The 17,558-nt window shown below is 38.5% G+C and overlaps 3 protein-coding genes across 3 annotated transcripts; 1 reads left to right on the top strand and 2 right to left on the bottom strand.

Annotated features, from left to right (window-relative positions):
* The first annotated feature begins 7,208 nt into the window (after positions 1-7,208).
* LOC104444821 (chlorophyll a-b binding protein of LHCII type 1) lies at positions 7,209-8,177 on the top strand. The gene has a single exon (XM_010058577.3). The coding sequence runs from the start codon at positions 7,265-7,267 to the stop codon at positions 8,060-8,062; it is 798 nt and encodes a 265-aa protein (XP_010056879.1). The 5' UTR covers positions 7,209-7,264; the 3' UTR covers positions 8,063-8,177.
* A 1,171-nt stretch (positions 8,178-9,348) lies between these two features.
* LOC104446737 (hypothetical protein) lies at positions 9,349-9,663 on the bottom strand. Its single transcript, XM_010060557.1, has one exon. The coding sequence runs from the start codon at positions 9,661-9,663 to the stop codon at positions 9,349-9,351; it is 315 nt and encodes a 104-aa protein (XP_010058859.1).
* Positions 9,664-11,038: 1,375 nt separating this feature from the next.
* On the bottom strand, positions 11,039-16,318 carry LOC104444822 (urease accessory protein G). The gene is made up of 7 exons (XM_010058578.3): positions 16,155-16,318; positions 15,819-16,010; positions 15,625-15,685; positions 12,519-12,720; positions 11,929-12,050; positions 11,690-11,794; positions 11,039-11,375 (listed from the first exon to the last, which is right to left on the bottom strand). Exons 1-7 carry the CDS (start codon positions 16,247-16,249, stop codon positions 11,292-11,294), a joined length of 861 nt encoding a protein of 286 aa, XP_010056880.1. The 5' UTR covers positions 16,250-16,318; the 3' UTR covers positions 11,039-11,291.
* Between the last annotated feature and the right edge of the window lie 1,240 nt (positions 16,319-17,558).

Here is a 17,558-nt window from a genome sequence, read left to right as displayed (position 1 = left end):
GACTGGCTGATACATAGAGGGTTGCAAAACGGACCGTCTCAATCGAGTCGAACCATTTGGTTTCCAATTCCTAAAATTGAAACTAATATTTGGACAAACCGAGTCTTTCTTCCAAAAGGGAAATCGGAGTGACTACATTTTATAAAAAAAAAAAAATATTCTTCAAAAATATGAAATTGGCTATCTTTTTTTTTTAATTTCCTTATAATAGGTGGCATCAGATAATGAAAAAGAATATCCAATTTCGTTGGATCGGACCAAAACACAATCACACCACCGGTCTAATTCAATTCTTAGTCCTAGGACCAACTAATTTGATCCCTAGGAGCTAGTCTGGTCCAGTTCTCAATTTTGGGAATCAAACTAGGAACCAATCACCCATTCTTCAAATGTATGTTTTTTCAAGAATAAAGAAAAGGAAATTATTGAAATCCTAAATCAGGCTACTCTAGTTCGAGAATCATACCAATCTAAGGATCGAATAGGTCCAATTCTTGATTTTAGGATGAAATCTGCCCAATCTAGGAATTGATCATCCCCAAATATTAGACTCAAATGTAAATGTTAGATGAGAGTTCGACCCATCCCAAACTTTGTTATTGAATTTGATGTACAATTCCAAACCCGTCTCATTAAAGTGATCGGCAAGCATGAAGCGCCGAGTACTTGCGACCCGCCTCAATACTTTTTAATAAGCAAATTTCCCGCACTAAACATGCAATAGATTACACCAAATTAAACTTGATGCATTGTGCATCTCTCTTACTATAATGATAGAAAATTGCATAAAAGTTTAATAAACGATTTATTAAGTTCAGGTCTCCATTGTATCCGCTGAGTGAATTTTAAAAAGTCCTAAACCTCAGTGGAGTTTGAACAAAGTGTGTATGTTTATTAAATAACCTGAGGACGATAAAGGAAACAAGGACGTTTTCGGTATTCATATGTATCAAGTGTTTTTTTTTTTTATTTGTCGAAATATGTATCGAGGTCGAATGTCAAGTTTTCATACTATAAAATTACTAATCCACCCATTCCAACCTATATGGTTACGTTTGGTTATCCAAATTTCTAATCAAGATAAAACTAAATGGAATATGATATGAAATTAAGGAATTTTGCTATATCCAATCCATTAGTCGGTGATTTGCAATAATAAAGTTAGATAAATTCATAACATATTATATATATTGTTTGGTATAAACACTTATACGAATCACAAATTTTACAAATAGAGATTGTAAAAATCTCTCGTGATACTTTTATCTACTTTATTTTCCTCTCTTTTTTAATTAATTTCTTTTTTAATTTCTTCCCCTTCCATCATTCTCTAATAAAATTTTATTAAATTGAAAATTGTACTAATATACCTAAAATATTAAAACACCTAAAATATGCAATGAAATTCTTATATTAAACTTCAAATATTATTTATATTTAAATATAATATTAATTTGTTAATTTATGGAATTTGTTATTTGAGAAAAAAACTTTCTTATTATGGATATTAGAAATCTTATTCACCTTTACCTCATCTTCCTATGAAATAATTTTATATAGTCTATATTCCTTTTATATCTGACTTCATACTATCTTAAATATGCACCAAATGCGGAATAAGATAAATTTTATCTTATCTTGAATTTTATTATGACCACTAAATGCGGCCTATGGGTTTTTAACAATTGGCTTCGAGTTCATCTTGCTACCCACAAGGCTACAATCCGTTTATGTTTCATCAAAGTTTGGGCGAGTCGGGTGCCCGATCATACTCCGATCGAGGAAAGGGCGAGGGGCGGCTCTTGAAGTGATCATATGGGGCAAACTCAAACCAAATCAGGCCCTAAGATCGGGTTTAGATCGGTATTCAAGCCCACGCATCTTTCTTATAACTTTATGTGCGATCCTTCAAAACAGGGCTGGGTTCAGCCCGATCCTAGAAGGACTAAGCTTGGCTTTCTAACTACATGGCCTTAGCCCAATATTTCCATCTAAAGCTCATCTTGGCTCCAACCGCACACTGAACGGGACGAAGGATTCCTCATTAATTTTTAGGGCAAATACCATTAAAAAAAATTAATATCATAAAAAACCTAAAAATGATACAAATATAATAAATTTACTTCAGTTTAATATTTTGACCATCAAAAACTCCAGTGCACATGTACTAAATTTATAATCCGCTAATTTTCATTAAATTTTACTATCAAATTACTAATTTAGATGATATGTGATAATTGACTAGTGCATCAATTTGGGGCTTTATCCTCCGTTTGTCACAGATGTATCAAGTTTTTTATTTTTCAAGATATTAATTCAATTTAATGGAAGCTAATGAAAAGTAAATTTATATCAACTGTATTAGTTTGGAATTTTTAGTGGTGTAAATTTATCATAGATATATCGGTTGTATTTTTTATAGTCAAAAAATTAGTTTATAGCAATTTTTTTATAGAGATATCAATTTAGGGTTTTTCATAATATTAACTCCCTATAAAAAACTCCAAACTATATCCACTATAAAAATACCCTAATTTTTTTTATGCCACCAAAAACTTTAAACTAATACTCTCAACTTTTTGTATGTCATAAAAAAATCCAAACTTATACATGTGTGTTATATATACTCCTTATTTCAATTTCATGCAGGTTACATTTGTCACATTGGTATAAATATGACTTTTATATGAAAAAGAAGTTTGGAGTATTTGTGCCGTGGGAAGTTTATGGTTTTTAGTAATATAAAAAAAAATTGGGTATTTGTGTAGTAAGCGTAGTTTAGGGTTTTTGTAGTATCAATGCTAATTTATATGAAATTGAAATTAACTCAAAAGAGGGACCTTTTTATGTATAGCATTAAGTGTTGGAATTCTAATTATAACCATATTTAGATAAGCACACTATTAGAATGGAATATGTTTTAGAAAAGTGCTTACGTGTACACTAAAAGACAAAAACATAAGTCATGACATAGAATGAGCCGAGGTGAACAATATTTTAAACGAGGGAAGTTAGGGTGTTACACTATATTGTACAACTTTCTTTTTTTTTCTTTTACATAGGGCTATGTCGCATCTTTTATGTAATCATTTCACTAGAATCCACTAAACACTTCACAAACAATTATTAAGTGATCCAACAAATTTGTGTATTGATTGGCGATCAAATGACTTATTTAAAGGTTAAGATGGAGTGGGCTCACATGCTCCGAGTGTATATAAAAATTTTCCGAAGAATATGGAACTATTAAAGAAAATGCTAAAGTCAAAATTGGAAGAAAAAGAGTATTAGCATTTCGAAAATGCAAAGTCAAAATTCCCTAGATCTGCCGTTTGTTAAGGGATTTTAGAGGGCTTTGGAAATACATTACATGTTCTCAAAACTCTCCAAAAAAACTGTCAATCGGTACTTACATTTGCCTGGACTTTAGAGCCCTAAAGGCCTTTAGTAAAAACTACACCAAAAATATGAAGGCCCAATGCAAGTTCGAAAAGCACGATTCACTTGTCTTGGGCCAAGCTGGGGATGCGGTCTCAACAATTTTAAGAAAATGGGCCTTGCATCAAATGAGATGTAATGAATAGAGGTCTCTTCTCGGGCAGCTTTAAGGCTTTGAATGGAAGGCCCATTTAGTAATTCTTCATTAATTGGACGCATGCAATCTCGAAAACCGGTTTTTCCCACCCGAAAATGGCCGTTTGTCTCATAACGAGCCCCGATGCAATTTCATAAAACTAAGGGTACGTTCGTTTCATGAAAAATTAGCCATTTCCGGAAAATATTTTCCTATAAGTCAGGGAAAATGACAATTTTCTAGTGTTCAGCTAAAATTTAAAAATGTTTCGGAAAATATTTTCCGGTATTCAGTAAGGAAAATATTTTATAAGATTTCACCACTTATGCATGTATCATTTACCGACCTAAAAATACATCAAATATGAATTTACATTTAAATCCAAACAAACTTGTTTCATATCTTTGTTTCCTTATTGTTATCAAACACTTATCTACTTTAAAAAATGTTCAGTGGATTTTAAAAAGAAGCAAAAGAGAAAAGAAGCAAAGTATGTACAGCCCTAATGAGAATCTTCCAATTGAGTGGCCCGCGCCCCGTGTCTTTTGTGCTCTAATAAAAAAAATAAAAAAATAAAGCATGTAGAGCTATTTGCTTGAACAATGTACAACTGCAGGGTAAAGTAAATAAAGAAAATGATAAGCAAGAGTGCAAAGCATGGGCTTGAGATCGACGAGCTCGAGATTTTCCTGGCAACAGTTGACGACTAGCCAAGAAAGAAGAAGACGAGAAACAAAGAAAAATAAAATAAAAGAAAAAGAAAATTAAAAATAATTCAAATGAAAAAAGAAAAGAAGAAGAAGAACTGAGAGGAGGAAGTGAAGATTTATAAATGTATGAGATAAGAGAGAAAGTAAAGTGGAAAACATTTGCCCCTAATCTAAGAGATTTTCTTTTTTCATGGAAAATATTTTCCCCAATAAATTAATTTTCCATGAAACGAACGTAGGAAAATTCGAAATACATTTTTCGGAAATTATTTTTCGCGAAACGAACAGAATCTAAATGCGGGATGAATGATGAATCCATTGGCCAAATTCAAACGAGAAAGGACTCGAGTGCGAAAGGCAAACAAGTATGAAACAAAAGGAACCTAGTGATATGAAAAACCACGTAAACACGCGCATGAACTTGTGAGGTCCAGCACTTACGGGATGGGTGCTGTCTGATAATGGCCTCCCACGAAATGAGCGGGAGTTAAGTCGGTGTGATGCTATCTTCATCTCGTGGATGGCCTAAGCGAAGTCGTGTCCCTCCTAATATATTCTCTGTAGATTTGATTGTACGTACACATGCGCGGGCACCTTAGCAAAAATTGAAAAATATAAAAGGAAAGGAGAATAGAAGCTGAATTTAATTTTTTTTTTGGCCCGCTTTTGCCGGCAAGGGCCCGTGAACTTCATCGGTGTCTCGACGGGGTGGCTAGCTCTCGCAAATGGTCGCGTGAGGGCCATGGGAGCTTGCCTTGATCAAGCAAAAGCAAAAGCCCTTGTGCTCAGTGGTGGCATCACCGTGAGTCACATTAAACGTGTGTCAACAAGTTAAAAATTTAAAGGACTTTGCAAAACCGCTGAAGATTCTGTTTAACGAGAAATAAATAAATTTGAAAATATTTTTTTAAAGATGATTGCTTACATCGCTTACAAAAATATATGAACAAATTTTTTTTTTCATTTTCTACTAAAATATTTAAATATTAATTATTGTTAATGATGAAAATGTTTTTCATTAACTAATAATTATTAGCAATACAAGTAATATTTTTTAGGAAAATATTTTTTAAATAATTCATATTTCGTGAAACAAGTGGAGCTTCAGTATGAAATATTTGAATATGTACCGTGGAATAAAGCCAACTTTCAAAATTGGTATCCCCTTTAAATAACAAAAGTATCATTTCTTCTCAATATTAAAGATTTAAGAGATAATCCGATATACTTGGACAGTTACCTTTCGACCAGGAAAAAAAACAGTTACCTAAAAAATCTCCAATATATGTGTTCAATAAAATATACATTTGAAATTCTTATTTCAATCCTTATATTAGTGTTAAAAAAAATACCCACCTCTATATCCAATCAGATGCCTAAGGAACTAAGAGATAAATAGAAAATATTTATGCTAATTAAAATGAAAAAGTTTGTTAAGATGATGAATCATTCTTGTTATAATTGACAGGAAGAAATTGTTGTCATAATTTGAGGATACTTTACACATATAAGTAGAAAGAGAAAAACATTTCTAACACTTACATTTCCTTAGTAAAGTTGTTTGTTAAATTGTTAGATAGAGAAAATTCAAAGTTTAAAATGGAAGTACATTAGAGATAAGATATAATTATTGAATTTACCCACTTGACCATTGACAGAATACTCATAACATAACCAATAGATGATTTTTTGGGAAAAAAAAAGCTGATCTCTTGAAAATAAGAGATATTGTTGGTTTAATATAATAATATAGAAAAAAAGGGCTGTTACATCTGAAAGGTCTTAATCTTAGATTTGCATTTTCTTGGTCTACTTGGCAACCTCATATCCACTATTTTCTCACCAAGAATCTCCCACCCATGCTGTCATTGGAGCACGCCACTTGCGGTTGGATGGCCCTATCTAATTGTCCTGTTCGAGGACCTGGTCTTTTCCTAAACCTTTACATTCATTATTGGCCGAATAACCACGTCGAAAATTCTAAAACTTACCAATCAAAGTAAGACTAAACTTTCAAAACTTTTAAAATGCGTAATTAAGTCTTCAAACTTGTCAAATTAGTAACTCCATCTAATTAAGCTAATGAAATATACCGGGTTGTCCTTTTTAATTATTTTTTCAGGATTATGTGACCTTAATCTCACTGATAAGTGAAGCCCCCTCCCATGACTGAGCCTAAGCTGGATAGGGAAATCTTATCATTTTTAGCACCATTTTTTCAATCTCAGTTTGTCTTTCAGAAGAGTAGAAGAATATGATATGAGTACGAGGCAGCTGGATTAGATTGTTTTTCTCCATAACAGTTGTCTGCTTAAACTCTAATCCTTTTATTTCCACAAAGAAGAAACAAAAAAAGAAAACGAACCACAGAAATGCATAACCCAGAGATGCACTGACTTTTTCTGCTAGCGGATTTTTGCAAGACAATTCCTAACATCAAATGAAAACGCGATTTAAAGACAACACAACACAACTTAACTTGAAATAAATCTAAATCGGTAATCACGGCCATTTATTTCCATGATGATACAAAACGATGCGAATAAAGGACACAAATAAGATAAAACTTGGCACGTTTGCCACCAGTCAATTGATAAATTCGATGGACATTAAAAAATCATGCGGTAGCTACTGAAAGCTCCAAATAAAATGTCTGACCGATCGATAGTGTTAAAATCCTCGACGATGCAAGCGGACCAATCAATCACGGCATCACATGCAGTCAACAGCCATCAAAGAAATCGAAAAAAAATCTAGGAACAACTGATATGGACCGCACGAACTGGTGGAGTAGAGAGAGCCACGTGGGATTAGAGCAAAGACGAGTTCGGAATCTTGAGCAGCCAATGAAACGAGAGATAGAGATATCACAAGATAAGCCTCATATCGCTCCAATCCCAGTATATATATTCCACGAAACTTAGCCAAATTCATATCAATTTCTGAGTCACTTAACCAAGCCTTCGTATCCAAAGCGAAAATGGCAGCCTCCACCATGGCCCTCTCCTCGCCTTCGCTCGCCGGCAAGGCCGTGCAGCTCTCCCCGTCGACCCCTGAGCTCTTCGGCAAGGGGAGGGTCACCATGAGGAAGACCGTCACCAAGCAGGTCTCATCCGGCAGCCCGTGGTACGGCCCCGACCGCGTCAAGTACCTCGGCCCCTTCTCCGGCGAGCCCCCGTCCTACTTGACCGGCGAGTTCCCCGGGGACTACGGGTGGGACACCGCCGGGCTCTCGGCCGACCCCGAGACCTTCGCCAAGAACCGGGAGCTCGAGGTGATCCACTGCAGGTGGGCCATGCTCGGGGCCCTCGGGTGCGTCTTCCCGGAGCTCCTGGCCCGCAACGGCGTCAAGTTCGGCGAGGCCGTGTGGTTCAAGGCCGGCGCCCAGATCTTCAGCGAGGGCGGCCTCGACTACCTCGGCAACCCCAGCCTGATCCACGCCCAGAGCATCCTCGCCATCTGGGCCTGCCAGGTCATCCTGATGGGCGCCGTCGAGGGCTACCGCGTCGCCGGAGGGCCCCTCGGGGAGGTGACCGACCCGCTCTACCCCGGCGGCAGCTTCGACCCGCTCGGCCTCGCGGACGACCCCGAGGCCTTCGCGGAGCTCAAGGTGAAGGAGATCAAGAACGGGCGGCTCGCCATGTTCTCCATGTTCGGGTTCTTCGTGCAGGCGATCGTGACCGGAAAGGGGCCGCTGGAGAACCTGGCCGACCACCTCGCCGACCCGGTGAACAACAACGCCTGGGCCTACGCCACCAACTTCGTCCCCGGAAAGTGAGGGGTCTTATGTAGACGAGAGGGTCTTTTTTTTTATGACGATTCTTGTGGTGGTTCCTCATCTCGTGTAAATTCATGCAAAAATTACCTAATGGAGAGCTGAGAATTTCGTGACCCTTTTGCGTTCTTCCTAAATTTCATTGCTGGTCTACTGTCGTTGATATGGAATTTGCTCATATTTCTCACTGGCCAATGGACATATAAACTTTTTGTTACTACCTGAGAATAGCTTAGTTTGGTAAAATTGATATATTATATTTATATGAATTCAAGAAAGAAGAAAATTAACTCTGGAACGCCCAAATAATATTTTGATTTGCGCACTTTTTACTTTTCTGCAGTTTAAAAAAGAAGTTCATTAATCTCTATTAAATTTCATATAAATTTTAAAACGAAAAAAACTAAAAGTGAATTACAACATGAGAATACTAATGCAAATATGATTTGAATTTGTTAAGAGAAATATGAAACATGATCCGACAGATAGAAGAATATTATTGAAACGCAATATGAACTTGTGAAGAGAAGTTGGAATCCGAACTTGAACTAAATATGACAAACACTATAAGCTTGACTCAAAAATGTCGTGAATTGATTGGTTTTCATCAATTTTCATTTATAAAAAGAAGGAATTGAGACATGACACGAAACCGAGTTAAATTCTAATGAACAAACATTCTAATTACAGCAAAAATAGAAAAGGAAACAGGGATGTGATGACACACAGGAACATCACCCTTATTTTATAATCATCTAAATTTTGCTCGTTTCTTTAGGTTTTCTACTTCTATATGATTATGTCAAATTATTACTTCTAAATTATGTAGTAAATACCAGTCAGTGGTATTTGCCAAAAAAACAAAGCCAACTGAAAGAAGAAATCGGACCAAATTTCACCGGGAATAGTATAAAAAAAGTCCCAAACCTTTTTGTATTTATACCAATTTAATCATAAACCTTTTTTTTTTTTTTTTTGCGCCAATTTAGTCTTAAACCTTTTTTAGTCAAAAAGTCCCAAACCTTTTGTATTTGTGCCAATTTAATCATAAACTTTTTTTTGTGCCAATTTAGGCCTAAACCTTTTTTAGTTCTAAATATTTTTACATTGTGCTAATTCAGTCATTTCCTAGTCAATTTTGGTCGGATTTTGTTGACTGGACACTAGCAGACTGATGTGGCCTGATCAACATTGACGTAAATAACTTTTAATAATATTTAATTTTTTTGAATTTTTTTCTTTTTCTTTTTTTCTACTCCTCCTTCCTCCAGCTGGTCGCTGGCGCCTGGCTAGAACAGGAGCTCCTTGCTCTTGACCCCGGTGAGCCGCATCATCTGGCGGTCCCCGACGAAGGCGGTGATCTCAGCATCGTAGGAGATGCTGCAGGAGATGGCGTGGAAGCGATGGACCTTGGGCTTGCGCTGCTGGACCCAGACGAAACCGGTGGAGCGGTTGTAGCCGACCTCGACGATGTCATCCAGGGGGAGAGGGTCCTTGGGGAGGTTGATCTCGGAGAGGAGCTCGCGGGACTTGAGCTTGCACAGAGAGTCCCCTTTGTAGACCTCGGCGTTGTCCCGATGCGTCGCTATGAGCTCGGTCGTCATTTCCTTTTCCTTTTTTCGGCTTGCCTTGGAAAGTCCAGGTCTGCTCTCTTTCTTTTGCTATTTGAGAGAGAGAGAGAGAGAGAGAGAGAGAGAGGGAGGAGAAACAACGGAGAAGGGGTTCTTATACTCGTTCGGATTTAATGGTCCGGATTTGGATTAAGATAAAATAAGATAAGAATGAATAAAAATCCTCCAAATATGTTACGAATCGTTAAAAATCCCATCTCATATTTGGTACAATCCAATTTATGATAAAAATATTAGAAATTTTTATTTGTCCAATAAAATCTTCGTCGTTATCTAGAATTCACCACTTTAGCTCCCTCCATAGCATCTCAAATCCCCTCTCTACTTTCTTCCGATCCCTTCCTTCACCGCCAGTTTCGTCGGATCCACCGTCATCTCCACCTCCAAACTGGCATGGAGGTGAAGGGTGACGATGGGGTGGTGGACACCATGCACGAAGCTCAAGTGCCACTTGATGTCGAAGCCAACAATCTAGGATAGTGAGGGGGCAAAAAGGAGGTGGATGGCATTGAGGCACTGAGTGACAAGGGCGGACCCACCTATGTTGTGGACAACGAGATCCTTCATGGCGCAGACAATTCTTAACGAAGGAACATATCATGTGACAAATTAATGAATCATGTCATTTCGAAACACAAGCATGAACTGCCGAATTCAAGGTGGCTAAATAAGTGGTTCACTGACCTAAAAAGATGAAAGGCTCTTGATTCTGCAGAAAAGATTAGTAGCCGGTCAGATGCTAAATTTAGGGATGGGTATGAGACGGGGCGGCAATGGAGTTGGGGGATCACATTCCCCTCCCGACCCCGTGGATGAAAATCTTGCCCCGGCCTTCACTAAGACGATGAAGCACCACTCTAGACTTATAAGCTTCTGCCCAGAAAAGAACTAAATATCACGTTCGCAATGGTCATTTGACATTTTTCTTATGTTTGCTTTTCAAGAATGACATCTTAGGTGACTTTAGGAAAGAATGGTTGGTTTCATAGAGTTAAACAAGTTCCAACTTTCACAAGTTAGATGTTGCGGGACAATGTGAACAAGTTGCTTACCTGAAGAACTTTCTCACTTTGTATCTCTTATAAAAAGCAAGGTATTTTTATCATACTTTCATTTACCACAAATATATAAATAATATCAAAGACAACATATTTTTTCAAAGAATATACACGGGACAGGGGCGGGACCTAGACCAGCCAGTCACCACCGATTGCCCCGCCTAGTAACACCTGGGGCATTTCGGCAGGAAAATTTGCCCCATCTAGGGTGGTACTCAACAAGGCACGGATTCCCTGCATCCCCTGCCCATCTCTATGCGTGTTGCGTGGGTTAAATAGCAAATTCAAAGTAAATCAATACCCACTAGCACGGATAACTCCGTGTTACCCAATTCATGCAACTACATGATCGTCATAAATAAATAAATCGTGCATACATCCATTCTCTAATTGAACATGAGTCTATTATCTGCACTATTGAAACCAATTTATTAAGTTTCAGACTCGTTTAGTAACTTTCAGTGAACAGCCAAAGGCACAACATTTGACCGGTCAGAGAGCATGCAAGAAGGAAAGACCAGTTGGGACCGCTAGATGGCAGGATCAGTACCGCTTTTTCCCCGTCACGACCTCCCATGCCTGCAAGATGTGATTAACGATTTCCTCCACTCCATGGCCATGCTTTACCTGCAAAGATATAGTTCATAGATCCATCATTTCTTTCAAGAAAGTCCAAATTCAGTAATTTGCATGCCCTCATGAATATACAGAATGTGCATAGAAGAAACTCCAGAAACAAGGATGTGTCTAGATGATGAAAACCACTCATCATAAAAATTTTCCCAAAGCTCTCTGTTCCGAGTGGTCTGAAACGATCCGTGTGCATGAGAGAGAGAGTGGGAGAAAAAGTCAGATGGATATAGAGACAGAAGGAACTAATGCAAAATGAGGTGGAAAGTACTAGGGTGAGATGTGGGTTGCGAAGTCCACACTTCCCTCACCTGTGCAAAGACAAAGGGTCCTCCATCTCGCATCCGAAGTGCATCTCGCTCCATCACAGCCAAGTCAGCTCCAACAGCTGCCGCAAGGTCAGTTTTGTTTATCACCTGGAATATTGAAGTAGAGACACATGGCAATAAAATCATTTCCATTACACAAATCACCTGAGTGAAAGCAAGATGCCATTGCTACTTGCACAGAAATAAAGATATTTCACCAAAAAAAGGAGAAGAAAATGTACCAGGAGATCAGCTTGGGTGATGCCTGGGCCTCCTTTGCGAGGAATTTTATCACCTCCAGAAACATCGATGATGTATATGATGAAGTCTGCCAGTTCTCTGCTGAAGTTCGCAGCTAAATTATCTGCATAAACGGTATAAAACCATCTTTATGCTTTGATCAGTTGAATTTAGAGGATGCAAGTCTAATCAAACAGTAGTGTAGCCACCATTCGTTTCCTTTTTTAGGACCAGGTCTAAGGCACCATTCTTAGACACACCGCATGTTCATCATATGCGCATGCCTTTGCAATCTTCCAAACCCAACTGTAACAAACTTTGACTACAAATATTTATTGTTAGCCTGTTTTTCCAAATCTTCCAACATGCCATGTCATTTATCCAACACTTGGAGCTTGGTCCAATAACCAGATTGAGTGCAACAAATGAAATAGTATACTGTTGCAAGAGTGCCACATGTTATCATTGTGTTTACTAAGGCAAGATGGCACAAAAGAATCAATGTAGGCATAGCCAACTTTACTTTGTGAGAGAAAAACGGGTTATCTTGTTTCTGTTTTTGCTTGAAGTGAAAGCAACAAGGCTAAGTTACCTCCCCCGGATTCACATAGCAATATGTCTGCTTTGTACAAGTTTGAAAGCTCCTCAAGAGGACCCAAATTAATACTAATGTCCTCACGAATTGCCGCATGTGGGCATCCTCCTGTTTCCACTGCCCGTATCCTTTCCTCGGGAAGTGCCCCATGCTTTACCAAGAACTCACCATCCTCTTTCGTGAAGATATCATTTGTCACCTGAAACAAAGAAACTGCTTTTGGTCATTCTTTTAGTGCAGTCTTGATAAAGCAGACAAGCAGAGACAATAGAGTCCATGCATAACAATGTAATGGGAAAATTGTTCCATTGTCCTAAACCTTTTGTATGGAATGCAATCAAGTTTTAAACATTTCAACTAAACAAATGTGGTACTACTCGCAAAGAAATGCGATTTAAGTCCTCAAATTATCACCAGGATTTTCTTATGTGACAGTCCAGTCACGTTTGTCGGTCCAATTTATCATGGCAATTTGGTGATGTGACCCATGATTAAATAAAACAATATCATTTCCATTTTTCTATCCTTTTTCTATTTGCTTTTCTTTTCTCCTCACTTTTCCATTTATGCCTGCACTCTCTTGACTCTCCTTTGTGCCTTCACTCTCTCTTCTCTCTCTTTCTCTTAGTTCATGAATAGAGCTCACAAGAAACGGAGCTTCATCGGAAGTCCTCGTCTTCTTCAATCAAAGCCATGCAACGCCCCCGCGGTAGTCGCCATGCCTTGCCAGCACAGGCCCAACTCCTTCTAAGACCCACAATTTTGCCACCCACGCCACCAAGCCTCTGTTGACACGAGCCGTGCCCCCTCTCTCTCTAGCCCCATCAATTTTTCGAGCCTCATACTTGGGCTTACGACATTGGATCTGAGGTTGTGAGCCAAGATATGATGTCACCCTAGGCTAAGACATCCCTTTCAATGGTCACAACCTCAGCACCTTTGTCTTTATTAATAGAGGGCGAGACAGTGGGAAACTTTGTCTCTGGCTGAAGGTTAATGAATGAAGGGCTGAAGGTTGACGAGTCACGGGCGACGAATGACAGCAAGTGAAATCTGAAGGGTGCAAGAATACGAACAACAATTGCAATGCAGTGGTGGCCAAGGCCGCTGGATGGTGGAGAGAGAGATGTTAATATGAGACTAATTAAAAGACAACATTGTTTTATTAATCTTGCACTAAAAGCAGCCGAAGAAGTTTATTCCAGAGAACACTAGAATCCAACTAGCTGAAATTCTGAGCAATTACTAAACAGGAAAAGGACAAGATCAGTCTCTTCTTGCTCCTTAACTTCAAGTCACGGTCTGACATTGCTTGAAGCTCAACGAATTGTCATTGGAGAAACAACTTTGACAGAGGTTATCATTCTATAAGAAATCTTCCATAAGTAGGTAATAAAATTGATCAGGGTAAAGTGGCAGATCACAACAACAATGTAGTACAGCATGAACAGCCCACAGAACAAAGTTGTTCTAATGGCTCCCAGTTACACAGCATAGTCCATGATCATGGATAAACATCTGTTCATAGAGAATACAGCTCTATATGATTCACCAGAACTATCCGCTGAGGATGTCATGTCAGCAATGGCTAGTAGGAAAGCATTGAACTTGTGTAAAGCAACATCAAATTCATTGATTCCTAAAGTTCCTCATATCACTAGTTTTCATGGTTTAGGTCAGCAGCTTTGAATTCCATAACACCCTGTTTGCCAGTTGTTATTGGATAGAGCTCATTTTGTAACTCACCTTGTTTGCCAGGTGGTATTGTATGGAGCTCATTTTGTAACTCACTGATCAGAAAGGTTTGATAGGATCCCATTCTCTTCTCTCTAACTTTATATTACTAGTTTTCATGGTTTTAGATCAGCAGCTTCATGAGAAGCTTTGCTTGAATTCCCATAACACCTTTTTTGCCAGGTGTTATTGGATAGAGCTCATTTTGTAACTCACCTTGTTTGCCAGGTGTTATTGTATGGAGCTCATTTTGTAACTCACTGATCAGAAAGGTTTGAAAGGATCCCATTCTCTTCTCTCTAACTTTATATTTATGCATTCCGGGTCCTCTTTGGGATGAATCACAAAGAGGTCCTCACCAAGTTCATGACAAGGCAATGGTAGAAGGAACTTCTTCCATTACATCCAAAATGCAAGAAAGTTGAATTTGCTTTTCTTTGCTAAGAGGGTGATCTAGTGGTCCTTTTTAGGGAAAGCTTACAGGCTGTTGAGGCAGAGACTAATGTCTGAACTTCTTGCAAAAGTCAGAATCAGACCCAACTGTTGAAAAAATATTGAATTGAAAAGCACTGTAAGTGCAAAGGCTCCATGTTTGTGACTTATTCAATGGGCACTGTGAAATGGGAGAATTGTTGTCCAGCTCTCATGTTAAATGGAGGGCAAAGTTTGTTGGCAACAATGCATAAGACAAGATAGCTAAATTTTGGGGGGACTGAAAGAGTCTTAATGAGAAAGAAGTCCATTGGGGCCAGCGCATCGTGCTTATGGTTATTGCATATGCAAAGCCAGAAACCTCATAATAAATCAAGAGAGCTTGGGAAAAAAAAAATCTTAAAATTTATGTTGTGACAGAATGTAGTACTAAGGAATATCAAGTATGCTAAAGAGATTAATTGGACGACTCATGAATATCACGGGTGCTCTGCTATGGCCAGAGCATTAGTTGATCGGATGTACATTGAAATTTCAGTGTTTCTTCAACCACCAAATCTTGATGTTTTAATTATATTATTGAATAATAGTATTTTGAGGAAGAGGAGGTCCGTTATAATTTGGGGCGTGTAGTAGGTTGTTGGGCGGTTGAGCATATCATGATTAAGCCGAAGAAGCACAATATAAAGTCACGAAATTGACCTAATGCTGTCCAATAGGTCAAGCAAGAGACATTAGATGATGACAAGTCAAACAAGAGATGTAGTCGATCAAATTCGGTTATTTGTGTGTGAAAATGAGCTCTCTTGGCTCATAATTGCCGTACCAAGAATTCACTTCTCACTTTCTTAAGGGGCAAACCTCTAGCACAACAGAGCTTATCCTCAAAGCCATGAACTTCAAATTTTCAAACCGTTCTTGATGAAAGGATACTTACCGCGGCAAGACTGTATTTATCTCTCAAGAATTGACACAAAGCCAGCATCAAAGCCGTTTTCCTACCCAAAAAAGAAATTTCAGTAAATTAGCACTCACAACCGAGTTTGAATTCTTCCGGAGTGCCGATTTGAGAGCACGGTTCCAATGCAATTAGACCAGGAAAACAAAAAAGACGGTCAATCAGCAACATACCCAGTACCAACAGGTCCTCCAATGCCGACAGTGAAGGCCCGCTCGTTGAAATCCCTGGAGAGGATCGGCGGGGCTCGCTTGGGGAAGAAGCCGGGCGAGTAAATAGGCTCGTGGGAGTGAGGCGCGAGACCGTCGTGGCTGTGGTACACCCTCCCGTCCGGCCCCACCCACGAAGCTGCTCCTGCGGATTCACTGCAGATGGAGGAGGAGGAGGAGGGGCCAACGTTATCGTTCAGCAAGGATTAAGGGAGTACGCAAGAAGACTGAATAAAATTGGCGAAGGACAAAAGAGAAACGAGATAGAAAAAGTCCATGGATATGGATGGGGTCGATTACTCGTGGTGGTGGCCGTGGTGGTGGTGGTCGCCGTCGTGGTGGTGGTGGTGGTGGTGGTCCTGATCGCGGCGGTCCGGACGGGTTTCCGAAGACATTTGACCAGAACTGCAGGGGAAGAGGTGGTTTTTTCTGTATTTTTTTGGGGGTGGGGGGGAGCCGCTACTCTAGCTGGCGTTAAAGTATTTCACTGGACTTTGTTAGACTGTGAACGGGCCGGAAAGTTCGGGCTTAAATTCAAGCCCGGCCCGAAAAAAGTGGAGCGGGTGCTTCTGATCCTGCACGGAAAGGTACCATCTAATTAACTTTAATTTGTTCAAAAAAAATTAACTTTAAAATTTTAACAAATAACTGCTTAATGGTTTAAGTACAACTTGATATTTTAATATAAAAGGGTGATGTTGGATGTTCCACAAGAAAGTATCCACTCTAAATAATACGTAATAAATTAAGCATTGTCTAAGTGCTAATACATTATTCTCATTACTAAAGTAAATAAATTTAGGAAAGTATTTATTAGGATGCATTTATTTGATGGATCCGTACCAATACAAACAAGGCTATAAATGGAAAAATACAACAGTAATGCATGCAATATTCTGCAATATACGCTTTAGGGAAAATTAAGACTATTTTTTTAATTCATTTATATTAAATAATTGCACATCTTCCATCTATAGTTTTGAGAATTGTTGGTGAAACCCAGAGGAATAAAAATCATTACAGAAAAAAGGTTCCTTCAACTTTGAGTTTAACTTAAATCTGCATAATGCAAGGAGAAATGTGTAATTGATCAGCGTCAATTGGTATTGGGGCCTCGTGAGCAATTTGACGTTGACAAGCCACGATTGTAGTGGTGCTAATAGTGCCAACGGCGACACAACTTAATGACAATTCAATGTGGGATACACTTCAAGATAATTATCAAAGATGACAAGGAAAAGCGACTCCAGTGATCATGAGCAGTTATCATTCCGCAACGGCATGTCCAAGTGTAGAAAAGCAGATAAATTGGTCCTACTTACTTGTCAGTTAAGTTAAAGGGAGAAGCTCCAAAATTAGTTTTTCACATGATATTTCTAAAAAAATCAGCAAGAATTTATGCTTTCACGATTTGATTTCGAAGGGAATTGATGTAGGATGTCCTATGAACAATTCCATGAAAAGATTGGTCTTGCCAAATAGATTAAGATTAAGACTCTGCTCATTTCATAGAAAATAACTTCCAGAAAAACGTTTTGATTTTCCGACATTCATTTCAAAAAAAAAAAATAAAGTTAAGGAAAACGTTTTCCGTTATTTAAAAAAAAAACATGTTCAAAAGTGGGGAAAAGTTCTTCCAACTCACTTTCTTTCACCAAACACATTTTCATTTTATTTTTTAATCAATTGTTTAATTATTTCTTT

Source organism: Eucalyptus grandis, chromosome 5 (assembly GCF_016545825.1).
Source record: "Eucalyptus grandis isolate ANBG69807.140 chromosome 5, ASM1654582v1, whole genome shotgun sequence".
Classification (NCBI taxonomy): Eukaryota; Viridiplantae; Streptophyta; class Magnoliopsida; order Myrtales; family Myrtaceae; genus Eucalyptus; species Eucalyptus grandis.
The sequence above is the reverse complement of the archived record's forward strand: the minus strand, read 5'-3'. Positions and strand labels throughout refer to the sequence as shown.